Raw genomic sequence first — 22,906 nt, forward strand, 5'->3', positions numbered from 1 at the left:
CAAAATATGAGGTGCTGTTCCTCCAATTCACACTAGGCCTCACTCTGACAATGTAGGAGGCCCAGGACCGAAAGATCAGATTGGGAATGGGGGGGGGAGGAGTTAAAGTGCTGAGCAACGGGAAATCATGTAGGTTAATGTGGACTGAGCGCGGGTGTTCAGCGAAACGATTGCCGAGCCTGTACTTGGTCTCGCCAATGTACAGAAGTTGACACCTAGAATACAATAGATGAGGTTAGAGGAGGTGCAAGTGAACCTCTGCCTCATCTGCAAAGACTGTCTGGGTCCTTGGATGGAGTCGAGGGGGGAAATGTAAAGGGACAGGCGTTGCCTCTCCTGCGGTTGCAGGGGAAAGTACCTGGGGGGTGGTTTGAGTGGAAAGGGACGAGTAGACCAGGGAGTTGCAGAGGGAACGGTCTGCGGAAAGCAGAAAGGGGTAGAAATGGGAAGATGTGGCCAGTAGTGGGATCCCACTGGAGGATTATATGCTGTATGCGACAGCTAATGGGGTGGAAGGGGGACTTTGTCCTTGTGAATGGGGGGAGGGGGAACAAGAGCAGAGCTGCGGGATATCGGAGACTCTAGTGAGAGCCTTGTCTATAAATGGAAGAGGGGAACCCCTGTTTCCTAAAGAATGAGGATATCTTCAATGATCTAGTACGGAAAACCTCATCCTGGCCGCGAATGCGGCGTAGATGCACCCAGGATGAGGTTTTCCATGCTAGATCATCAGAGATGTCCTCATTCTTTAGGGAACGGGGGTTCCCTTCCATTACAGATGAGGCTCTCACCGATATCCCGCAGCTCCACTCTTGCTTTCCCCCCCCCATTAGCAACAAGGGCAGAGTCCCCCTTGTCTTCGCCTTCTACCCCATCAGCCGTCGCATACAGCATATAATCCTCCAACACTACTGGCCACAGCTTCCCATCTCCACCCCTTTCTGCAGAGACTGTTCCCTCTGTAACTCCCTGGTCAATTTGTCCCTTCCCACCCAAACCACCCCCTCCCCAGGTACTTTTCCCAGCAACCGCAGGAGATGCAACACTCGTCATCGCCCCCCTCCATCCATCCAAGGACCCTGACAGTCTTTCAGATGTGGCAGAGGTTCACTTGCACCTCCTCCAACCTCATCTGCTGTTCCAGGTGTCAACTTCTGTACATCGGCGAGACCAAGCACAGGCTTGGTGATCGTTTCTCTGAGTGCCTCCACTCAGTCTGCCCTAACCTACCTGATCTCCAAGTTGCTCAGCACTTTAACTCCCCCTCTCATTCCTAATATGACCTGTCCTGGGCTGCCTCCATTGTCAGAGTGAGGCCCAGAGCAAATTGGAGGAACAGCACCTCATATTTCGCATGGGTAGCTTACACCCTAGCAGTATGAACGCTGACTTCTCTAACTTCAAATAGCCCTTGCTTTCCCTCTCTTCCCCTTCCCAGTTCTCCCACCAGTCTTACTGTCTCTGACTACATTCTATCTCTGTCCTACCCACTCCCCTGATATCAGTCTGAAGAAGAGTCTCGACCTGAAAAGTCACCCATTCCTTCTCTGCAGAGATGCTGCTTATCCCACAGAGTTACTCCAGCATTTTGTGTCTACCTTTGTATCATATTCGTTGCAAGCATCAATGTACATTCAATTCTCGCTCGTCATTTTTCCAGTATTTGACACAAATCAACACAACACCTAAGTTACGCTCTGCCTTTTATGCTGCTGGTTTAATTTAGAGATGCTGTGTGGAAACGGGCCCTTTGGCCCATCGAGTCCACATTGAGCAGCGGTCACCCCGTACGCTAGCACTATTCTACACACTAAGGACAATTTTACCGAAGCCAATCAACCTACAAACCTGTACGTCTGGATTGTGGGAAGAAACTGGAGCACTCAGAAAATGCATGTGAAAACATACGAACTGTACAGATAGTACCTGTAGTCAGGATCAAACCCCAGGTCTCTGGCACTGTGGTTGCTTAACATGGTTTGTGGTTAGCTTTGAGCTCACAACAATCTCTTTGCAGGGGTTGCATGGTCTATGATTTAAATGCACGCTGGACTCCTGAATTATGCAACAACCTAATTGTTGCTTTGGGGAGCCTGTGTCCTGCTTAGTAATGCTCAAGTATATTCTTAGCTGTGCAAACCTCTGCTCAGATTGCATAAGCAATTGCTACAGATGTATATTTGTTTGCTGGAACAACAAGCAGTTGTAATGCCAATTTCCCCTCACTGCTTGGACATCCCCAGTATGGAGCCCCTCATTACTCTGTCAACCACAGTGTGTAGACCACATCTTTCGCACAATTTCTGAAACATGCTTTGAGCTCAGAGGTTACCAGGTGGACAGTGAAAAAGATTTGCTGAAAGCAATGTGTCCATTGACAAACTCTGCTCAAAGTAGAGAGTCATTGGTAAAGGTGTGATGTGGCTCGACGCAGTACATTGGTAGTAGTGGAAGGAGTGAGCTGTCTTACAAACAATCTCTCCTCCCTGTATGCCCCATAGGTCAAAGTCAGTGGTTGCAATGCGATGCCATTTGCTGCCTTCCAAACCCTGAGTAGAAGCCATCACTGTGTTTTTACTAGTTGAATTGGCTCCCCTAATTCAAATAACAGTGGAGAGGGGAATAAACAAGTTGATGCCCCTTCATTTTCAGTTTCTTGAGCAAAAGCCTTGTCTGTAAAGGTAAAATAATTTAACCATTGAGTAGTTCCAGGATTGGGTGTTAGCGGGAGTAGTCTGGGTTATAAAAGTCATGATTTATGAATTTTTGACTTGAAGTTACCCGATTAATTTTGAAGACATATTCTGAAACATTAACCTTTCCTAACTTTATAGCACAGCTTCAAACGTGATTTGAGCTGATGTGCACTGTTTGGACAAGTATAAGGATGGATTTACTGACCGCTGTAGGGTTGTAGGCAGTCTTTGGAGTCAAGTGGGTACTTCCCTGGGCATTTGGGAGACCAGTGTGATGGATGGAAATGCATCTTCTGCCAGATGGAAACATGGTATATCTGCCTGTCTTCAACAACAATTGGGGATGGCAGATGGGAGAGCTGATCAAACACATTGGCTTACTCTGAGTCAATGAGGCCGACTGGCTCTCTTGTTACTGGTGTTTCTGTGATCCTTTCCCATATTTGATTTCTAACTAACAAAAAAAAATCAGGTTACAAACAGTTCTCAGGAATGGAACCCTTTTGCAACCTGCGGACTGAATAGCAAGGGAATTGTAGGTTATGGGGAGAAGGCAGGAGAATGGGGTTGAGGGAAAAATAGATCAGCCACGATCTAATGAAGTAGATGCGATGGGCTGAATGGCCTGACTCTGCGTCTTATGGACTTCCTGCATATATTTTCCTGTAACTTGTAATTACTGAAATACCTGAAGTCTCAAGACATCTTTCAAAATTTAGTTAGGAAAATGTGGATTAGTTGTTTGGCAGCAGATTCTTTTAATTTTGACTTTCTAGTTTAGGCTTTTGTTAGATTGAGTTTTATCTGATTTTCTCCTGAGCCATCAAGTCATCCTTGCCATTTTAATGTTAATTCTCAGTTTATGTTTAAGAATTATGTTTTTTTAAATATGCTTAACAGTTTGAGCATGTCCGCAAAAATAAACTGAGTTAAAAATTGACAACTTTAAAAAATAAGCTTTACAATAGACAACTTTCATAAATATATGTATTTGGCAACAGTTACGGAAGAATTATCAAAAACAGAAATTGGAAAATTAAATGAGTCCTTGAAATGTTAAATTCAATTGAACAGCACCTGAAAGCACATTTAATAGTTTTACAGTTTTTATTTTAAGGAAAGAATTAATGAGAATAAAAGCATACTTATTGCCATTGAAAGAGGAGCCTTGTGATGCATGTCATGAGTGCAGAATAGAGATGAAGGAATTTATTGATTGCGTAAGTAATTGTGCTAGGTTTGAATGTGACTCAGTTTAGTTTATTGTCACGTGTACCGAAGTACAGTGAAAAGCTTTTGTTGCATGCTAACCAACCAGCGGAAAGACAATACATGATTACAATTGAGCCATTTGCAGTGTACCGACGATACATGATAAGGGAATAACATTTAGTGCAAGGTAAAGCCAGTAAAGTCCAATCAAAGATACTCTGAGGGTCACCAATGAAGCAGATAGTAGAGGACTGCTCTCTAGTTGCGGTAGGATGGTTCAGGATCTTGTCAAGTCCCCTTAGAATTGTGAGCATATAAGGACAGGATGCAGCACTCCAAAAGTGCTGCAGTTTTAAGATGGAGGTTCACGTGGCTGCCTCAAGAACCAATACTGATGGAAGAATTTATTACAATTAGAAAACTTGCAATTGAGTTCTTCCAGAATCGGTATCTGAAACTAAATTGCAATAGGAACTAGGGCTTTTGGAATTTTCACACCATTGCAACTTTCAAATGATAGCCTATTTTCACTTGAATTAACTTGTCACACATCTAAAAAGACATTTGGACTGTTTATTTTATACCTGGTTAAGATTTTGTTAGGTACAACTTACTATTACAATCTATTGGGTTATAGTATGAAATAAGTTCTAATTCAGCATTGTGAATGAAAAATAAATGTCTCCTACATTGGGAATAGTTCAAATGTATTGCAAATCTAAGGAATTTGGAGCCAAATTTGCAGATTACAGAAAAACAATTATTGGTCTGGGAAGAATAAAGACTGTTTCATAAGAGTAGGAGCATCTATTTCTCCCTCCTAAACCTATTCTCCTGCCTTCTTCCCATAGCCTCTGTCACCCGGACGTATCAAGACGCAATATCATGATATCGGTTCCCCATTATGCGAGTGCAGGCTATCTTTCCTGATTTTTCTTCACTATAGCAGGATGAAGCAACTATTTGCCCAACGAAATTATGATGTGGGGCAGCATAGTGGCGCAGCGGTAGAGTTACTGCCTAACAGCACCAGAGACCCGGGTTTGATCCAGACTATGGGTGCTGTCTGAACGGAGTTTGCACGTTCACCCCGTGACCGCGTGGGTTTTCTCCGGTTTCCTCCCACACTCCAAAGACTTGCAGGTTCGTAGGTTAATTGGCTTATGTATATTGTCCCTAGTGTGCAGGGTAGGATTAGTGTACAGGGGATTGTTGGTCTGCGCGTATTCAGTGGGCCGACGGGCATGTTTCCATGTTGCATCTCAAATATTAAAACTAAAACTTGTATTTGTTTTATTTCCTGAATCCGTGTTTTTTTAACACATTTATTATTTTTCCTCTGGTACAAATTGTCAATTCTGACATGCCAAATGAATGATTTTTTAAATCTCATCTGTGATAGGCTATAGATGCAGAACCCTAATTTACTGATATGCAACAAGTTTCTCCTGCGCATAAAATGATAGTGTAGGGACGTACGGATTAGCGGGGGGGGGGGTCTCGAACCCTCGGTTGGGCTAACGAGTCACGAGATGCGGGAGCGCGAGGTATAGTTGTGTCTGGCGCCCAGCTGGAGAGATGAGATTAGATTGTATTGGCTAGTTAAGTAGTGTGTGTCCAAAGTAAGCTGTTGCAGTTTGTTACGGTTGCCTACGAATAAAGACCTTTGAACAATAACGCTCGTTTTGGACTCACTACATTGGTGACCCCGACGTGAGGTTTTTGAGGCCATTCACGGCCTGGCACATCCGTCCATCAGGGCGACTTCAGCCATGGTGGCCGCCCGGTTTGTCTGGCACGGCCTGCGGAAGCAGGTGGCGGCCTGGGCACAGGCCTGTATTCCGTGCCAAACCTCCAAAGTTCATCGCCATGTCCAGCCCCCATACCAGAGTTTCGAGGTTCCCCCAGTCCGTTTTTTCCACATCCACGTGGATTTGGTGGGTCCATTGCCTTATTCCAGGGGTTATACTCATTTCCTGACGGTGGTGGATCGGTTTACACATTGGCCGGAGGCGCTCCTATTGTCGGACACCTCGGCGGCCTCCTGTGCACGGGCCCTGGCGTTGCATTGGGTGGCCCGTTTCGGCGTACCGGCTATCATCACCACAGATCGGGGAGCCCAGTTCACCTCCTCCCTCTGGGCCGCGCTGGCACAGTTGTATGGGTCTCGCTTACAGCAGACCACCGCCTACCATCCCCAATCCAACGGGATGGTTGAGCGCTTCCATCGGCAGCGTAAGGCATCCCTCTGTGCCCGACTGACCGGCCACGATTGGGCTGACCAGCTGCCTTGGGTCCTCCTCGGCATTCGTACGGCCCCAAAGGCCGAGTTAGGCACATCCTCGGCCGAGCTCGTCTACGGTTCACCCCTGCGGGTACCAGGTGACATCCTCCCTTCCGTCCCCGCTTTGCCACCACCCGTTACGTCGGTGTTGGGTTCCCTCCGGGCACGGGTAGGTTCTCTGGCTCCAGTCCCGACCTCCTGGCACGGAAGCGCGGTGGTCCACGTCCCGTTGGACTTGCGGGACTGTGATTTTGTGTTCCTGCGTAAAGATTCCCACCACCCCCCTCTTCAGCCGGTTTATCAGGGCCCGTTTCAGGTACTGAAGAGAGGGGCTGTCACTTTTACCTTACAGGTGGGTAATCGCCAGGAACTCGTTTCCGTATCCCGGCTCAAGCCGGCCCATTTGGACCAGGACCTCCCTGTGTCGGTGGCCCAGCCGCCGCGCAGGGGCCGGCCTATGGCCGCCCCCCTGGTGCCGCCAGCGGCGCCTTGTTTGCCACCCCTCAGCCCCCCGCCGCCTAAGGTTGGGCCCGGGCCCCCGTTCCCGATCAAGCGCTCTCCGTCGCCTACGCCCTCTGCTTCCGGGGCCCCTCCATCACCTCCGGCGGCGGCGACCTCCCTGCCTCCCGTCGCATTGGCGGTATCGGTTTCCCTTTAGTAAGGGAGGGAGGTTCGGGCACCCATGAGGTACGGTTTCGAGGGTTCTGGGGGGGGGTTATGTAGGGACATACGGATTAGCGGGGGGGTCTCGAACCCTCGGTTGGGCTAACGAGTCACGAGATGCGGGAGCGCGAGGTATAGTTGTGTCTGGCGCCAAGCTGGAGAGATGAGATTAGATTGTATTGGCTAGTTAAGTAGTGTGTGTCCAAAGTAAGCTGTTGCAGTTTGTTACGGTTACCTACGAATAAAGACCTTTGAACAATAACGCTCGTTTTGGACTCACTACAATAGCTTGATAAAGGGATATAGTGTGGAAATCAGACCATCAGTGCACTGTGCCAACTATCATGCACTAATGATTGCTATTCTCCACATTTTTACACTAACTTATCTTCCACCCCATCTTGTTGGATTTTAACCGGATATCAAAGGGCTCATTCACCAACCACTCCTATTTGGGGATGTGTGAGGAAACTGGAACATCTGGAGCAAACACACAATGGTGGACCCTGCAATACACACACCGACCGCTCCATTATGATGTGCAGCTATAGTTTCTTACCAAATACTGATGTATTCACACAAATGGCTGGCACGATCAACATTAAACTGCCACTTGATATCATTGCTATCAATGCTCTGTCTGGTTTCAGGTAACTTCTACTCAATATAATGTTCAGGGCATGTCAAAGTGTGGTTAGAACCTAGGTGTCAACCATTATAAGGAAACGCATTTTTGAAGGACAGGAGTGTCTTCCTAAAAAATAAAGAATTTATTTAAGAAGTTGGGTACTTTTATTGAAACTGGTTTCTGAAGCTAAACAAAATCCTCTTAAATTCACTGGATTGTTGCTGAATCGAAGGTAGACACAAAATGCTGGAGTAACTCAGCGGGTCAGGCAGCCATCTTGGGAGACATGGAACGGGTGACGTTTCGGATCAAGACCCTTCTTGTTGCTGAATCTTTGGCTCAGGTTCCAAATGAAAGTGAGGATATTGGCCTCTGTATTTGCCTCAAGTTAATTTTGTTTCGTTTAAGACAGTGGCCCCCCCAAACTCAAATGCTTGTTCAAATGCCCTCACAGATAGGACTGCTAATGTTAGTAAGGATGGTTTGAGAAACTAGTGGGGGTGGGAAGCTTAACAAAGACTCGAAAAGGAAATCTGAAAATGGGTGAGACAATTCATTTAGTAAGGAAATTAAGCTTGGAGAAATGGATAGAAATATACTTAACTAAAAAGTTTAGTTTGTGCCTGCTCCTGTCCTTTATCCATATAAACGTCACATAGAAAATAGGTGCAGGAGTAGGCCATTCGGCCCTTCGAGCCTGCACCGCCATTCAATATGATCATGGCTGATCATCCAGCTCAGTAACCTGTACCTGCCTTCTCTCCATACCCCCTGAACCCTTTAGCCATAAGGGCCACATCTAACTCCCTCTTAAATATAGCCAATGAACTGGCCTCAACTACCTTCTGTGGCAGAGAATTCCACAGACTCATCACTCTCTGTGTGAAGAAATGTTTTCTCGGTTCTAAAAGACTTCCCCCTTATCCTTAAGCTGTGACCCCTGGTTCTGGACTTCCCCAACATCGGGAACAATCTTCCCGCATCTAGCCTCTCCAACCCCTTAAGAATTTTATATGTTTCAATAAGATCCCCCCTCAGTCTTCTAAATTCCAGCGAGTATAAGCCTAGTCTATCCAGTCTTTCTTCATATGAAAGTCCTGCCATCCCAGGGATCAATCTGGTGAACCTTCTCTGTACTCCCTCTAAGGCTAGAATGTCTTTCCTCAAATTAGGAGACCAAAACTGTACACAATACTCCAGGTGCGGTCTCACCAAGGCCCTGTAATAATAATAATAATAATTCATTTATTTTATATAGCGCCTTATCGCATGCTCAAAGCGCTTTACAAAAACAATTAACATAGAAACAAACAGACAAACTATCCTGACGGAAAAGCGGCGAATACACAACGCCAGCGTCCTCTCACGTCAGGGTCCGGCAGTAGACATTAAAAAGCACAAGATACACAGATATAATTTTTTACACAAACAGCCATCACAGTGATTGCTCTAGGCATACCCTCACTGTGATGGAAGGCAAAGTCTTATCTCCTCCTCATTCTTCTCCCGTGGTGCCACGAGGTGATCGAGGCTCCCAACTTTTTGAAGCCCCCACCGGGCGATGGAAAGTCCCAGGGCCGAGCCGAGCAGGCCGATGAAAGTCCTGAGCCCCCACCGGGCGATGGAAAGTCCCAGGGCCGAGCCGAGCAGGCCGATGAAAGTCCTGAGCCCCCACCGGGCGATGGAAAGTGCTGCGGCCGAGCCACGCAGGGCGATGAAGGGCCTGCGGGCGGGTCGATCGTACCTCGCGCTTCGGGGCGGTCGAAGCTGCGGTGGCTGGAGCTCCCAAAAGCCGGTCGCCAGCCAGGGACCTGCGAACTCCCGATGTTGCGGTCTGCAGGGCCCACGGCCGAAGCCTCAGAGATGGTAAGTCCAGGCCCTGCGACCGGACCTCCCTGCAGCAGAACCTCCCTGCTCCTATACTCAAATCCTCTTGCCATGAATGCTAACATACCATTCGCTTTCTTCACCGCCTGCTGCACCTGCACGCTTGCTTTCAATGACTGGTGCACCATGACACCCAGGTCACATTGCATCTCCCCTTTTCCTAATTGGCCACCATTCAGGTAATACTCTGCTTTCCTGTTCTTGCCGCCAAAGTGGATATTCTCACATTTATCCACATTATATTGCATCTGCCATGCATTTGCCCACTCTCCTAATCTATCCAAGTCACTCTGCAGCCTCCTAGCATCCTCCTCGCAGCTAACACAGCCACCCAGCTTCGTGTCATCCGCAAACGTAGAGATGTTGCATTCAATTCCCTTGTCCAATTCATTAATATATATTGTAAATAACTGGGGTCCCAGCACTGAGCCTTGCGGTACCCCACTAGTCACTGCCTGCCATTCCAAAAAGGACCCGTTTATTCCTACTCTTTGCTTCCTGTCCGCCAACCAATTCTCTATCCACCTCAACACATGTTCTCCAGAGATGCTGCCTGCCCCGTTGATTTACTCCAGCACTCTGTCCTTTCATGCATTAACCAGCATCTGCAGTTCTTTGTTTTTACATGAGGACTGTAATAATAATAATAATAATGCATTACATTTATATAGCGCTTTTCATATACTCAAAGACGCTTTACAGGGATTTAGAGAACATAGGGAAGTGAATAAATAAATAAACTGTGGGGTGTTTTTTGAACTAGTATTGGGGTTATTAATTTATTGAATTTTTGTGTTATATATTATCTAAATGTATTGTGTTTACAAGCATGCTATGCTGCTGCAAGTAAATTGTTAGTACATAAGACAATGAAACACTCTTGACCTCTTAAAGCCCAAGGTCCATCAGATCTGACCACTACTTCCAGTGACCAGCAGGTGTCAGGTTTTACCACGATATACACACCCTTCTCGCCTCAGCCACTTCCAAGCCCTTTGCCTTCCTGCTGACAGATTTCAGTCCACAGATTTCGGGACGCCAAGGGTCTGTGAACATTGTATGAGTGATCCTCACAGATTAAGGAATAAAATGAAGGATGGGATACAAACGGAGCAAAGCAAAAATTGCTTGTTATTTAAAGGGGAATGGAGAAAACATTGCAAATGTACGATGCTTGGGGAAATATTAAAATAAAACACAAAGTGCTGGAGTAACCCAGCGGGTCAGGCGGCATCTGTGGAGAACATGGATAGGTGACGTTTCACAGAGTGCTGGAGTAACTCAGCGGGTCAGGCAGCATCTGTGGAGAACATGGATAGGTGATGATTTAGGTCGGCTCTCTTCAGTTGGAATCCTTCTGTGACTTGGATAATGGTTGAGTTCATTATTGTCATGTGTACCAAAGTACAGGGAAAAGCTTTGTTTACATGCTAGCTACTCAAATCAGATAATACTATTTTCATTTAATTTAGAGATACAGCATGGAGAAAGGTCCTTCGGACCACTGAATCCACGTCAAAAATCGATCACACATACACTAGTTCTATCCTACACACACGGGACAATTTGCAGAATCCAATTAACTTACAAACCTGTATGTCTTTGGAATGTGGGAGGAAACCAGAGCACCCGAAGAAAACCCACATGGTCACAGGGAGAACATGCAAACTCCGTATAGACAGCACCCATGGTTAGGATCAAACCCGGGTCTTTGGTGCTGTGAGGCAGCAACTCTACTGTTGGGCCACTGTACGGCCCTATACATTAGAGCTAATAGGACTTGATGTTTCAATCCCTGTGGTCGGCAGTGGGATCGGTGTGGTGAAAGGGAGGGTAGGTACGTCATCGGAGTCATGAATACAATCAAGCCAAACTCAATTAGAATAGGTAAAGTGAGGAGTAAGATATAATGTGTACAATATAGTTCTCAGCATTGTTAGTTTTACAAGTGGAAAGAGATTTAGGAGTGGGGAGATTGTAATGGATGAGATTAGATTCTCCTGTGGGACCAGCACTCAGAGTGGCCATAGGAGTTGTCCCTGGCTGTGTGTCCATACACGGCTCTCCGGGGCAAGACAACTCCAAACAGCCCCGAAGATAAGAAATTCCTCCTCCTCTGTCTTAAATGGGTGACCCCCTTATTCTGCAACAATGCCCAGTTGTAGACTCCCCGAGAAAAACATCCTCCCGACAACCAACCTCTCAGATCAATAAGATCACCTTTCATTCTACCTCACTCCACTGAGTACAGAGTGGACCTACTCAACCTGTGTCCACCTGTCAACCCCTTCATCCAAGCTGTAGGTCTAACAGCTTCTCCCCACTGTTAACAGACCACTAAATGGTCCTCCCATAAGCTATAGGTGTAGTCCCGACCTTCCTTCATTGAGCCTTTACGAGAGAGCCCTCTGACTGTTGAGGAACGTACAGGGTGGAAATGGGCAAAAAGAGGAGTTCATGGCAGATACCAAGAGCTGAGAAGTGCAGAGGAAGAGCAGGGTGAAATTAACAAAGCAAAGAGGGAGCATGACCAAAATAGACATGCACAATCAAGAACTTTGCTCCTCTCACTTTAAACCTATGCCCTTTAGTGGTTGATTTTTTCATCCTGGAAAAAATATTCTGTCTACCCTATCTACACCTTTCAGAATTTTATATACGTACTGAACGTTACGTAGTGATGGAGGAGAAATCTAGGGACCGAAGAGGTTGCAAAGGGATCTGAAGGGATTCCCCCTTCTCTGGGTAAAAGACTATCATTTACTATATCTATTCCCATCATGAACGTGTGCACCTCTCTCTATAATAGACAATAGGTGCAGGAGTAGGCCATTCGGCCCTTCGAGCCAGCACCGCCATTCAATGTGATCATGGCTGATCATTCACAATCAGTACCCCGTTCCTGTCTTCTCCCCATATCCCCTGACTCCGCTATCATTAAGAGCTCCCCTCATCCTCTCCCCCCCCCCCCCCCCCCCCCCGGAGTCCTGGCAACATCCTTGTAAATCTTCTCTGCACTCTTTACAGCTTTCTCCTCACAAATGTTGCCTCGCCTACTGGGTTATTCCAGCACTTTGCAGCTGAGTTGTTGTGTTGCCAGCCTGGGCCACTGGTTATGTCAATGCCTGGACCATAGGGTAGATGTGGGGGGCAGCCCCAAGCCCCACCCCCCCCCCCCCCCCCACCCACAGGCCTCACCCGCCCCCAGGCCTCACCCCCCCCCCCACAGGCCTCACCCGCCCCCAGGCCTCACCCGCCCCCAGGCCTCACCCGCCCCCCCACAGGCCTCACCCGCCCCCAGGCCTCACCCGCCCGCAGGCCTCACCCGCCCCCAGGCCTCACCCGCCCCCAGGCCTCACCCCCCCCCACAGGCCTCACCCCCGCCCCCAGGCCTCACCCCCCCCCCAGGCCTCACCCGCCCCCAGGCCTCACCCGCCCCCAGGCCTCACCCCCGCCCCCAGGCCTCACCCCGCCCCCAGGCCTCACCCCGCCCCCAGGCCTCACCCGCCCCCAGGCCTCACCCGCCCCCAGGCCTCACCCCCGCCCCCAGGCCTCACCCCGCCCCCAGGCCTCACCCCCCCCCCCCACAGGCCTCACCCGCCCCCAGGCCTCACCCCCGCCCCCAGGCCTCACCCCGCCCCCAGGCCTCACCCCGCCCCCAGGCCTCACCCGCCCCCAGGCCTCACCCGCCCCCAGGCCTCACCCCCGCCCCCAGGCCTCACCCCGCCCCCAGGCCTCACCCGCCCCCCCCCACAGGCCTCACCCGCCCCCAGGCCTCACCCGCCCCCAGGCCTCACCCCCCCCCAGGCCTCACCCGCCCCCAGGCCTCACCCGCTCCCCCACAGGCCTCACCCGCCCCCAGGCCTCACCCCCCCTCCCTCCACAGGCCTGACCCCCCCCCCGCCTCAGCCCCCCCCCCCCCCCAGGCCACATCCCGGGCCGGAGCCTGTCCCCTAGGCCCAACCCTCCTTCCCGCTGCTCACACAAAATGGCCGCCGGGCCGCCATTTCGCGCCCCGGTGAGACGCTGAGGCCGGGCCCGGGTTGGACGCTGAGGCCGGGCCCGGGTTGGACGCTGAGGCCGGGCCCGGGTTGGACGCTGAGGCCGGGCCCGGGTTGGACGCAGTTTGAACCGTGGCCGGAGCGGGAGATCCGCGTCCCCGGGACATCGCGGCGCGAACTGGAGCCGGTGATAACGGGCCCATCCCGGGGGGCGGGGGTGGGTGGCATGGCCAGGTAGGGCATAGGGAGGGGCGGAGAGACACAGGTGGGACAGTGTGGGTGGGAGGTACAGGTGGGACAGTGGGTGGGAGGTACAGGTGGGACAGTGTGGGTGGGAGGTACAGGTGGGACAGTGTGGGTGGGAGGTACAGGTGGGCCACAGTGGGTGGGAGGTACAGTGGGACAGTGGGTGGGAGGTACAGTGGGACAGTGGGTGGGAGGTACAGTGGGACAGTGGGTGGGAGGTACAGTGGGACAGTGGGTGGGAGGTACAGTGGGACAGTGGGTGGGAGGTACAGTGGGACAGTGGGTGGGAGGTACAGTGGGACAGTGTGGGTGGGAGGTACAGGTGGGACAGTGTGGGTGGGAGGTACAGGTGGGACAGTGTGGGTGGGAGGTACAGGTGGGACAGTGTGGGTGGGAGGTACAGGTGGGCCACAGTGGGTGGGAGGTACAGTGGGACAGTGTGGGTGGGAGGTGCGTGCTGAGGGGTGCAGGGTGGGGAGATATGGGGTCCTGTGTGCCAGCAACGACAAAAACCCAGAATGCTGGAAGAACTCAGCAAGTCGAGCAGCATCTGTGGAGGTAAAAGGTATTTTGTTTATTTTTGTCACGTGTACGGACGAACACTTTTTTGTTGTGTGCAATCCAGTCAGCGACAAGACTATACATGGTTCCTCACAGTGAACAGATAAAGGGGATAACATTTACCAAAATAAAGATTTTTAAAAGTGGAGCGATTGTGCAGGAATCTGGTTTATATTGGGCCTGACCCCGGCAGTAGTTAAGGGCGTTGACATGCAGGTCGGTGTGGGAATTGAAATGGGAAGGGGCCTGGAGGTGGGAGCTCAGGCATCGAGGACAGAGCGCAAATTAGTCATCTAGATTGGGATCCCCTTGTATCTTGGCAACTTTATGCCGAGGCAGGCCCCACTCTCTAACACAACAAGACAAGAGACACCAGTATCTTTTAATTCACCATATCAAACATTTTTATGTGGTTACTGTTTTTAAGATACACATAGATACAGGTTTTATTGAATGTAACTGAGCTGTAACTACAGTCACTCGGAATGCCTGACAGTAACTGTGTGGAAGTGCAATGTGATTTCAACGTGTTCAACCTCAGCTAAGATATCGACAACTACATAACAATCACATTATCAACTGACTTGTTCAGAAATTTTCCAAATGATTCAATCATTACATCTTACTCTGTGATTTTATTCACGTTAACAAAACGGCTTTTCGCCTTTATTCATGGAAAGTGATTTACTATCTATAGTCTACAAAATCTGCAAATAGTCTTCATAGAAAAGTATGTAAAGATCAGACCCAGGTTTCGCTGATAAAAGTATATAATAAATAGCACAACATCCCTTCCAGGGTCTGGTTTGAAAAGGGCCCCGACCCTAAACGTCACCTATACATTCCCTCCACACATGTCACCTGACCCGCTAAGTTCCTCCAGCACTTTGTGTTGTGCTCAAGATTCCAGCACCTGCAGTTCCTTGTGGAATGTTGTGGCCTGTCAAGGCATTTGTCCAGCGGCATTTTCCAGATGCAGTTATTGAGTACAATAACAGAGAGAAAAGTCCCAACCCAAAACACCTGTGCTTTTCCCTCCACAGATGCTGCCTGGTCTGCTGAGTTCCTCCAACACTTGGTGTCTTTTTTTAAAGATATCTAGTAGTTCAGTCTTAAGACCAGAAATGTTGTTTGTCCATCTCGTCCACAGACACTGCCCGAACCGTTGAGTTCCTCCAGCAACTTTTTTTTTGCTCCAGTTCCTTGTTTCTAAACTCCGGTGGGGAGGTGGGGAGGTGGGTCATCAGCACCAGTTAAATGTCCTCCCCACCATTCTGAAGAAGTTCTTGTTGTGTTCCCTGAAGTAACGGCACAGTTGATGCAGCACAGTTTGATTCACTGAGGGGTGAGGCCGTCCCTTCGACTGGTCAAGGCACCTCTCGCGGCCCACCGCGTGCAGACAGTAGAAACCTTTGGTGTGGTTGAAGTAGAAGTTGGAGGATTTGATGTGGGGCGGAAGGTGGAGAAACCTCTCCACCTCCTGCAGCTGTGAGAGAGGATCCTTGACCAAGACGTCACCATCCACCAGGTGGATGTGGTGGAGTGGGAAGTGCCTGAGCCACCGCTCCATGTGGACATGGTACAGACTGCGCTGGACGGCCTTGTACTTGTCGTTTAACTGTCCGTTGCGCACCAGGATTTCCTCTACGGGCCGGTAACTCTTGTGGTGCTCCTTCCTGTTATACAACACTTGCGTGTAGTCCGAGATGACCCTCTCAGCCGGATCCCGAACGATCAGCAGCAGCCTGGTCGAGTTGCTCATGGAGTGGACTCTCTCGGCCGCCTTTGGCGCAGTGAAGTAGCCGGGGGTCTTCTCCACAGTCAGTTGGTGGGGCAAGGACACTGGCATCTGCTGGCGGTACCAGTCCAAGCCCTTGCGGTAATTCTCATCCCAGTCGAAGAAGTGGACCTCTACCCTGGCCACCACCACATCAGGGTGGAGGTTCAGCATCTCCAGTAGAGCTCTGGTGCCTCCTTTCCGAACGCCAATGATGATGGCCTGTGGAACCTGTAACAAATGGTGTGAGCAAAGTTAGAGCACCGACACTAAAGCACACAGCACATGAAAATTGTGGGTGGTGTCTGTACCAACCACAGAGATAAGTACTCTTTCTATAGGAGACAGTGCCTCCAAAAGGCAGCCAGTGTCAGAGACAAACATCACCCTGGCCGCGCTCTCATTTCATTCCTTCCATCACAGTAGCACAGTGCCAGAGACCTGACTACTTGTGCTGTCTGTATGGAGCTAGCACATTCTCCCCGAGACTCCATGGGTTTTCTCCGGGTGCTCCTGTTTCCTCTGATATTTCAAACATATACATGTCTGTAGGTTAATTGGTTTCTGTCAATTGCTCCTAATGTTTAGGATGCGAATGTGGGATAATGTGACTGATGTTCGGCACGGACTTGTTGGGCCGAATGTCCTGTTTCCACGCTGTATCTCTAAACTAAACTAAGAAGGTGCAGGAGTGTGAAAATGGATTAAAAAATGGCTTCTTCCCAACAACCATCTTGAACAATACCCAACATTGACCTCAACGATGTACATCTATGCACCAACCTCCTGTGTGGGACCTTATGGAAATTTTTCACTGTACATGTGATAATAATGAACTAAACAGACAGTGAACCCAGTATAAATGATTTCCAACCAAGTGGTAGTAAATTTTAGTTCAAACTCTAGTTGAAGGATAAAATTTGATCATTGCAAATTCATCAATACAATACAATATATCTTTATTGTCATTGTACAGGGGTACAACGAGATTGGGAATGCGTGATTATCACAAGAGTGATAAGAAAGCAGACCCGGTCGCAGGTGGTTCAGGAGGCCAACAGTGTAGATGCTTCACGGGCCAAACTGGAGAACAGGGACGTACCTTGCGAGTGGCATCAACACCCAAGGCCGGAAGGTTCTTTCTCTGAACTGCTCCCTGCAGCCAGAGACCTGAGTCCCGTGCGTTGGAAAGGAACAGGGGGACTTCCAGTAGAAGGAGGAGGACTCCAGTCAGTCCCGACGACATTGGGACAAACCTTCACGTCAGCACAGAGCAGCTCCAAACAAGATCATGGTCTCACCACCCAAACACATCACACTCCTGGTGACACAACAGAGTTGAGTCTCATCTGTCAAAGGTAATAGTTAAAATGACAAGTTAATGGATGTGCTTTCCGTTAAATGTCTGAACTACACTCGTGCATATAACTACAATTCTAGAGTTGGAGTGTTTCTATTTATAAATTTGGAGGCTCACAATGGTGTGTCTTTGTGAACTTGTAGCTGCTATTTCAAACCCAAGATCACAGGTTTTCTGGATAAACAAGGAACGGCAGATGCTGGTTAAAACACAAGGACAGAGTGCTGGAGTAACTCAGCAGGTCAGGCAGCATCTCTGGTGATCATGGAGAGGTGACACTTTGGGTTTGATGTCTGAAGAAGGGTCCTGAGCCGAAACTTTAACCTATCCATGTTCTCCAGAGATGCTGCCTGACCCGCTGAGTTACTCCAGCACTCTGTGAAACGTCACCTATCCTTGTTCTCCAGAGATGCTGCCTGACCCGCTGAGTTACTCCAGCACTCTGTGAAACGTCACCTATGCATGTTCTCCAGAAATGCTGCCTGACCCGCTGAGTTACTCCAGCACTTTGTGTCCTTTTGAGTAAACAGGAGATTAATTTGTTCCTCACTAGAAAAGCTATGATGTCATTATGTTGACTGCATCAGGGATTTGGAAATGATTCGTGGTCTTAATTGGTCCTTTCTCCATGATCATTCATTATCACAAGAGAACTTCCTGCTACCTGCCCCTTAATTAACACCCTGGATAATTCCATCATCGTTGGTCTCAGTCGGGATTTGTGGGGAATGGTCCCTAGAGGTCTCTACAACATCATTTTAAAGTAATCCACAGCCTGTTGCTTAGGCTGGTGAAGACAACAGCATATAGCTGGGGAACAAAGCTTGTTGCAATCCCACAGCTCATTTACAACGGCAGATAGATCAATGAAAAACAGTTGAGTTTAGAGATACAGTGTGGAAACAGGCCCTTCAGCCTCACGGAGTCCATGCTGACCAGCAGTATCCTACACACTAGGGACAATGTACAATGTACAACTGAGAATAAGCTAAAGTAATCTAAGCTAAACATACTATTGATGGGTTTGCTGGTTCCTTGGTGTGACTTCAAGACTTGAGAAAACAAAACTAGTGTGAACGGATGGTCGGGGTCGACTCAGTGGGCCGAAGGTCCTGTTTCCATGCTGTATCTCCCCCAGTCTATTCTGAATGTTTCCAATGTCTGGTCAGGTTGGTAAGTTTCCTGTTTACTTTCTCTCCACCCACAGAAGGATATCACTGATCACTTGTGTAGGAAGGAACTGCAGATGCTGTTTAAACCGAAGATAGACACAAAAAGCTGGAGTAACTCAGCGGGACAGGCAGCATCTCTGGAGAGAAGGAATGGGTGACGTTTTGGACCGGGTCTCGACCCGAAACGTCACCCATTCCTTCTCTCTGGAGATGCTACCTGTCCCGCTGAGTTACTCCAGCTTTTTGTGTCTATCACTGATCACTTACTTGTTCCTAGATGGCTCCCCTAACATTATCGACCTTGGAGACCTCCAAGAGCCAGCAATGAGCAGAGGTGGCAGTCGTTTCACACTAACTCACCACATGTGTGTGTTTAACGTGACTGGGGCCGGTATCTCCATCGCCACTCACTGATACCACACACACACGACCACTACAGGCCATGCCCCTGAGTGATGTGGTGGAAGCAGCACACGACAGTGTAGCTCACGAGATAGAGCCTCAACCAGACTGGCAACAGTAATGCAGCCCCACAACACACGACAGTGTACCTGCACCCCACGAGATAGATCCTCAACCAGACTGGCAACAGTAATGCAGCCCCACGGGGGAGATTCCCTGTCACATGGAGGGAAGGGGGCTCTCAACATCACTCCATAAATCATTTACACACAGACTAAAAGGCTGGTCATTCCTCATTAACTGGAGATCCAGATGTTGCTTTTGTGCTCAGAGGAAGGGAGAAGAAGCTGAAATTGTTCTGGGTGAGGGGGGGGGCACACTGGTGAAGGGGGGGGGCACACTGGTGAGGGAGGGGCCACTCTGGTGAGGGGGGGCACTGGTGAGGGGAGGGGCACACTGGTGAGGGGGGGGCACTCTGGTGAGGGGGGGCACACTGGTGAGGGGGGGGCACTCTGGTGAGGGAGGCCACACTGGTGAGGGGGGGGCACACTGGTGAGGGAGGGGCCACTCTGGTGAAGGGGGGCACTGGTGAGGGGAGGGGCACACTGGTGAGGGAAGCCACACTGGTGAGGGGGGGCACACTGGTGAGGAGGGACACACTGGTGAGGGGGGGGCACACTGGTGAGGGGGCACACTGGTGAGGGGAGGGGCACACTGGTGAGGGGGGGGCACACTGGTGAGGGGGGGGCACACTGGTGGGGGGGCACACTGGTGAGGGGGGGCACACTGGTGAGGGGGGGCACACTGGTGAGGGGGGGGCACACTGGTGAGGGGGGGCACACTGGTGAGGGGGGGGACACTGGTGAGGGGGCCGCTCTGGTGAGGGGGCCACATTGGTGAGGGAGGCCACACTGGTGAGGGGGGGGCACACTAGTGAGGGGGGCCACTGGTGAGGGGGGGGCACACTGGTGAGGGGGGGCACACTGGTGAGGGGGGACACACTGGTGAGGGGGGGGCACACTGGTGAGGGGGGGCACACTGGTGGGGGGGCACACTGGTGGGGGGGGGCACACACAGGCTGATTTATTTGGCACAAAGTGGTGAATCTGTGCCTGCCGTGCTTCACCAGGGCCGATATGCGGTGAACCAGAGCTCCCAGAGGAAACCCACACGGTCACGGGGAGAATGTACAGACCCCACACAGACAGCACCCGAGGTCAGGATTGAACCCAGGTCTCCAGTTCTGTGAGACAGTGACTCTAGCACACTGACCTCTCCACAAGAGCCCTTACAACCAACAGCACCACCTCTGCACAGCGATCTGGCAGGTTTTTGTAAACACAACTGGAAGAAAATCACAACGGTTAAATTTTCTTTTTAAGGTGTAGGGGGAAAGATTTAATAGGAACCTGAGGGGTAACATTATTAGACAAAGCGTGGTGGGTGTATAGAACGAGCTGCCAGAGGAGGTAGTTGAGGCAACATTTAGGAAACATTTCGATAGGTACATGGATAGGACATGTTTGGGGGCAGATGGGTCTAGTGTAGATGGGACAGGTTAGCCTGTGTGGGCAAGTGGGGTCGAAGAGCCTGTTTCCATGCTCAACCCCCCCCCCCCCCCCACCCCAACCCCCTCCCTCCCTCCCCCCCACCGCAGCCGCACCGGGGGGGGGGGGGGGGGGGGGGGAGGAAAGGACATGGTAAAGGGGTGGGTGTGAGAGGGGGGGATGTTGGGAGAGGAGTGAGGTGCAGGTGAGGGGGAGAGGGGGGGAGATGGTGAGGATGGGAGGGGGGGTAGGGGGGGGGGAGAGAGGGGGGTGGGGTGGGAGTGGGGGGTAGGGACGGGGGGGGGGGGGGGCTAGGGGGGTGGGGGGGGTAGGGGGGGGGAGAGAGGGGGGTAGGGGGGGAGAGAGGGGGGTGGGTGGGGGTGGGGGGTAGGGGGGGAGAGACGGGGGTGGGGCTAGGGGGGAGAGACGGGGGTGGGGTGGGGTTAGGGGGGTGGGGGGTAGGGGGGGGAGAGACGGGGGTGGGGTTAGGGGGGTGGGGGGTGCAGGTACCTGTGTCGCGGAGCTGGAATCTGCCGCCAGCAGTTTGAGCGCCGTTCCCGGGACCCGCGGACACGGAGTGAGTGAGGCTCCTGACAGACAAACACATCCCCTACATCCCCAACATCAGGTGCAGCCTCCACACACACAGCGCTCCCTCCTGGTTTGTGATGATTTAATGCAGGGTAACCCCTCTCACACACAGCGTGTGGGAAAGAACTGCAGATGCTGGTTTGAACCGAAGATAGACACAAAGCTGGAGTAACTCAGCGGGACAGGCAGCGTCTCTGGAGAGAAGGAATGGGCGACGTTTCTGGTCGAGACCCTCCTTGACCCGAAACGTCACCCACTCCTCTCCAGAGACGCTGCCTGACCCGCTGAGTTACTCCAGCACTTTGTCGCTACCCACACACAGGTACACACACACACACACACTCAGGTACATACACCCACACGGGTACACACACACACACACACACACACACACACAGGTACACACACACACGGGTACACCCACACACACACTCAGGTACACACACACACACTCAGGTACAAACACACACACAGGTACACACACACACACAGGTACATACACACAGGTACCCACACACAGGTACATACACACACACACACACCCACACTCAGGTACACACACACAGGTACACACACACAGGTACACCCACACTCAGGTACATACACACACACAGGTACACACACAGGGACACACACACAGGTACACACACACACAGGTACACATACAGGGACACCCACACTCAGGTACACACACACACACAGGTACCCACACAGGTACACACACACACAGGTACACACACACAGGTACACACACACACACAGGTACATACACACAGGTACCCACACACAGGTACATACACACACACACACCCACACTCAGGTACACACACACAGGTACACACACACAGGTACACCCACACACATGTACACACACACAGGTACACACACACACAGGTACACACACACAGGTACACACACACACACACACACAGGTACATACACACAGGTACCCACACACAGGTACATACACACACACACACACACACACTCAGGTACATACACCCACACGGGTACACACACACACACACACACAGGTACACACACACACGGGTACACCCACACACACACTCAGGTACACACACACACACTCAGGTACAAACACACACACAGGTACACACACACACACAGGTACATACACACAGGTACCCACACACAGGTACATACACACACACACACCCACACTCAGGTACACACACACAGGTACACACACACAGGTACACCCACACTCAGGTACATACACACACACAGGTACACACACACAGGTACACACACAGGGACACACACACAGGTACACACACACACAGGTACACATACAGGGACACCCACACTCAGGTACACACACACACACAGGTACCCACACAGGTACACACACACACAGGTACACACACACAGGTACACACACACACACACACAGGTACATACACACAGGTACCCACACACAGGTACATACACACACACACACCCACACTCAGGTACACACACACAGGTACACACACACAGGTACACCCACACACATGTACACACACACAGGTACACCCACACACAGGTACACACACACACAGGTACACACACACACACAGGGACACACACACAGGTACACCCACACTCAGGTACATACACACACACAGGGACACACACACAGGTACACCCACACACAGGTACACACACACACAGGTACACACACACACACACACACACACGTACCCACACACAGATACAGGCACACACAGGTACACACACACACACACAGGTACCCACACACAGGTACACCCACACTCAGGTACATACACACACACACCCACACTCAGGTACACACACACACAGGTACACACACACACACACACACAGGTACCCACACACACACACAGGTACACACACA

At 50.7% G+C, this 22,906-nt stretch overlaps 1 protein-coding gene across 1 annotated transcript; it reads right to left on the reverse strand.

Moving 5' to 3' along the window:
* Nucleotides 1-15,421: 15,421 nt before the first annotated feature.
* Nucleotides 15,422-21,007, reverse strand: LOC144610189 (heparan sulfate glucosamine 3-O-sulfotransferase 1-like). The gene is made up of 3 exons (XM_078428754.1): nucleotides 20,947-21,007; nucleotides 17,058-17,304; nucleotides 15,422-16,186 (listed from the first exon to the last, which is right to left on the reverse strand). The coding sequence occupies exons 2-3, from the start codon at nucleotides 17,199-17,201 to the stop codon at nucleotides 15,422-15,424; spliced, it is 909 nt and encodes a 302-aa protein (XP_078284880.1). The 5' UTR covers nucleotides 17,202-17,304; nucleotides 20,947-21,007.
* Between the last annotated feature and the right edge of the window lie 1,899 nt (nucleotides 21,008-22,906).

This window comes from Rhinoraja longicauda, chromosome 36 (assembly GCF_053455715.1).
Source record: "Rhinoraja longicauda isolate Sanriku21f chromosome 36, sRhiLon1.1, whole genome shotgun sequence".
NCBI classification, from domain to species: domain Eukaryota; kingdom Metazoa; phylum Chordata; class Chondrichthyes; order Rajiformes; family Arhynchobatidae; genus Rhinoraja; species Rhinoraja longicauda.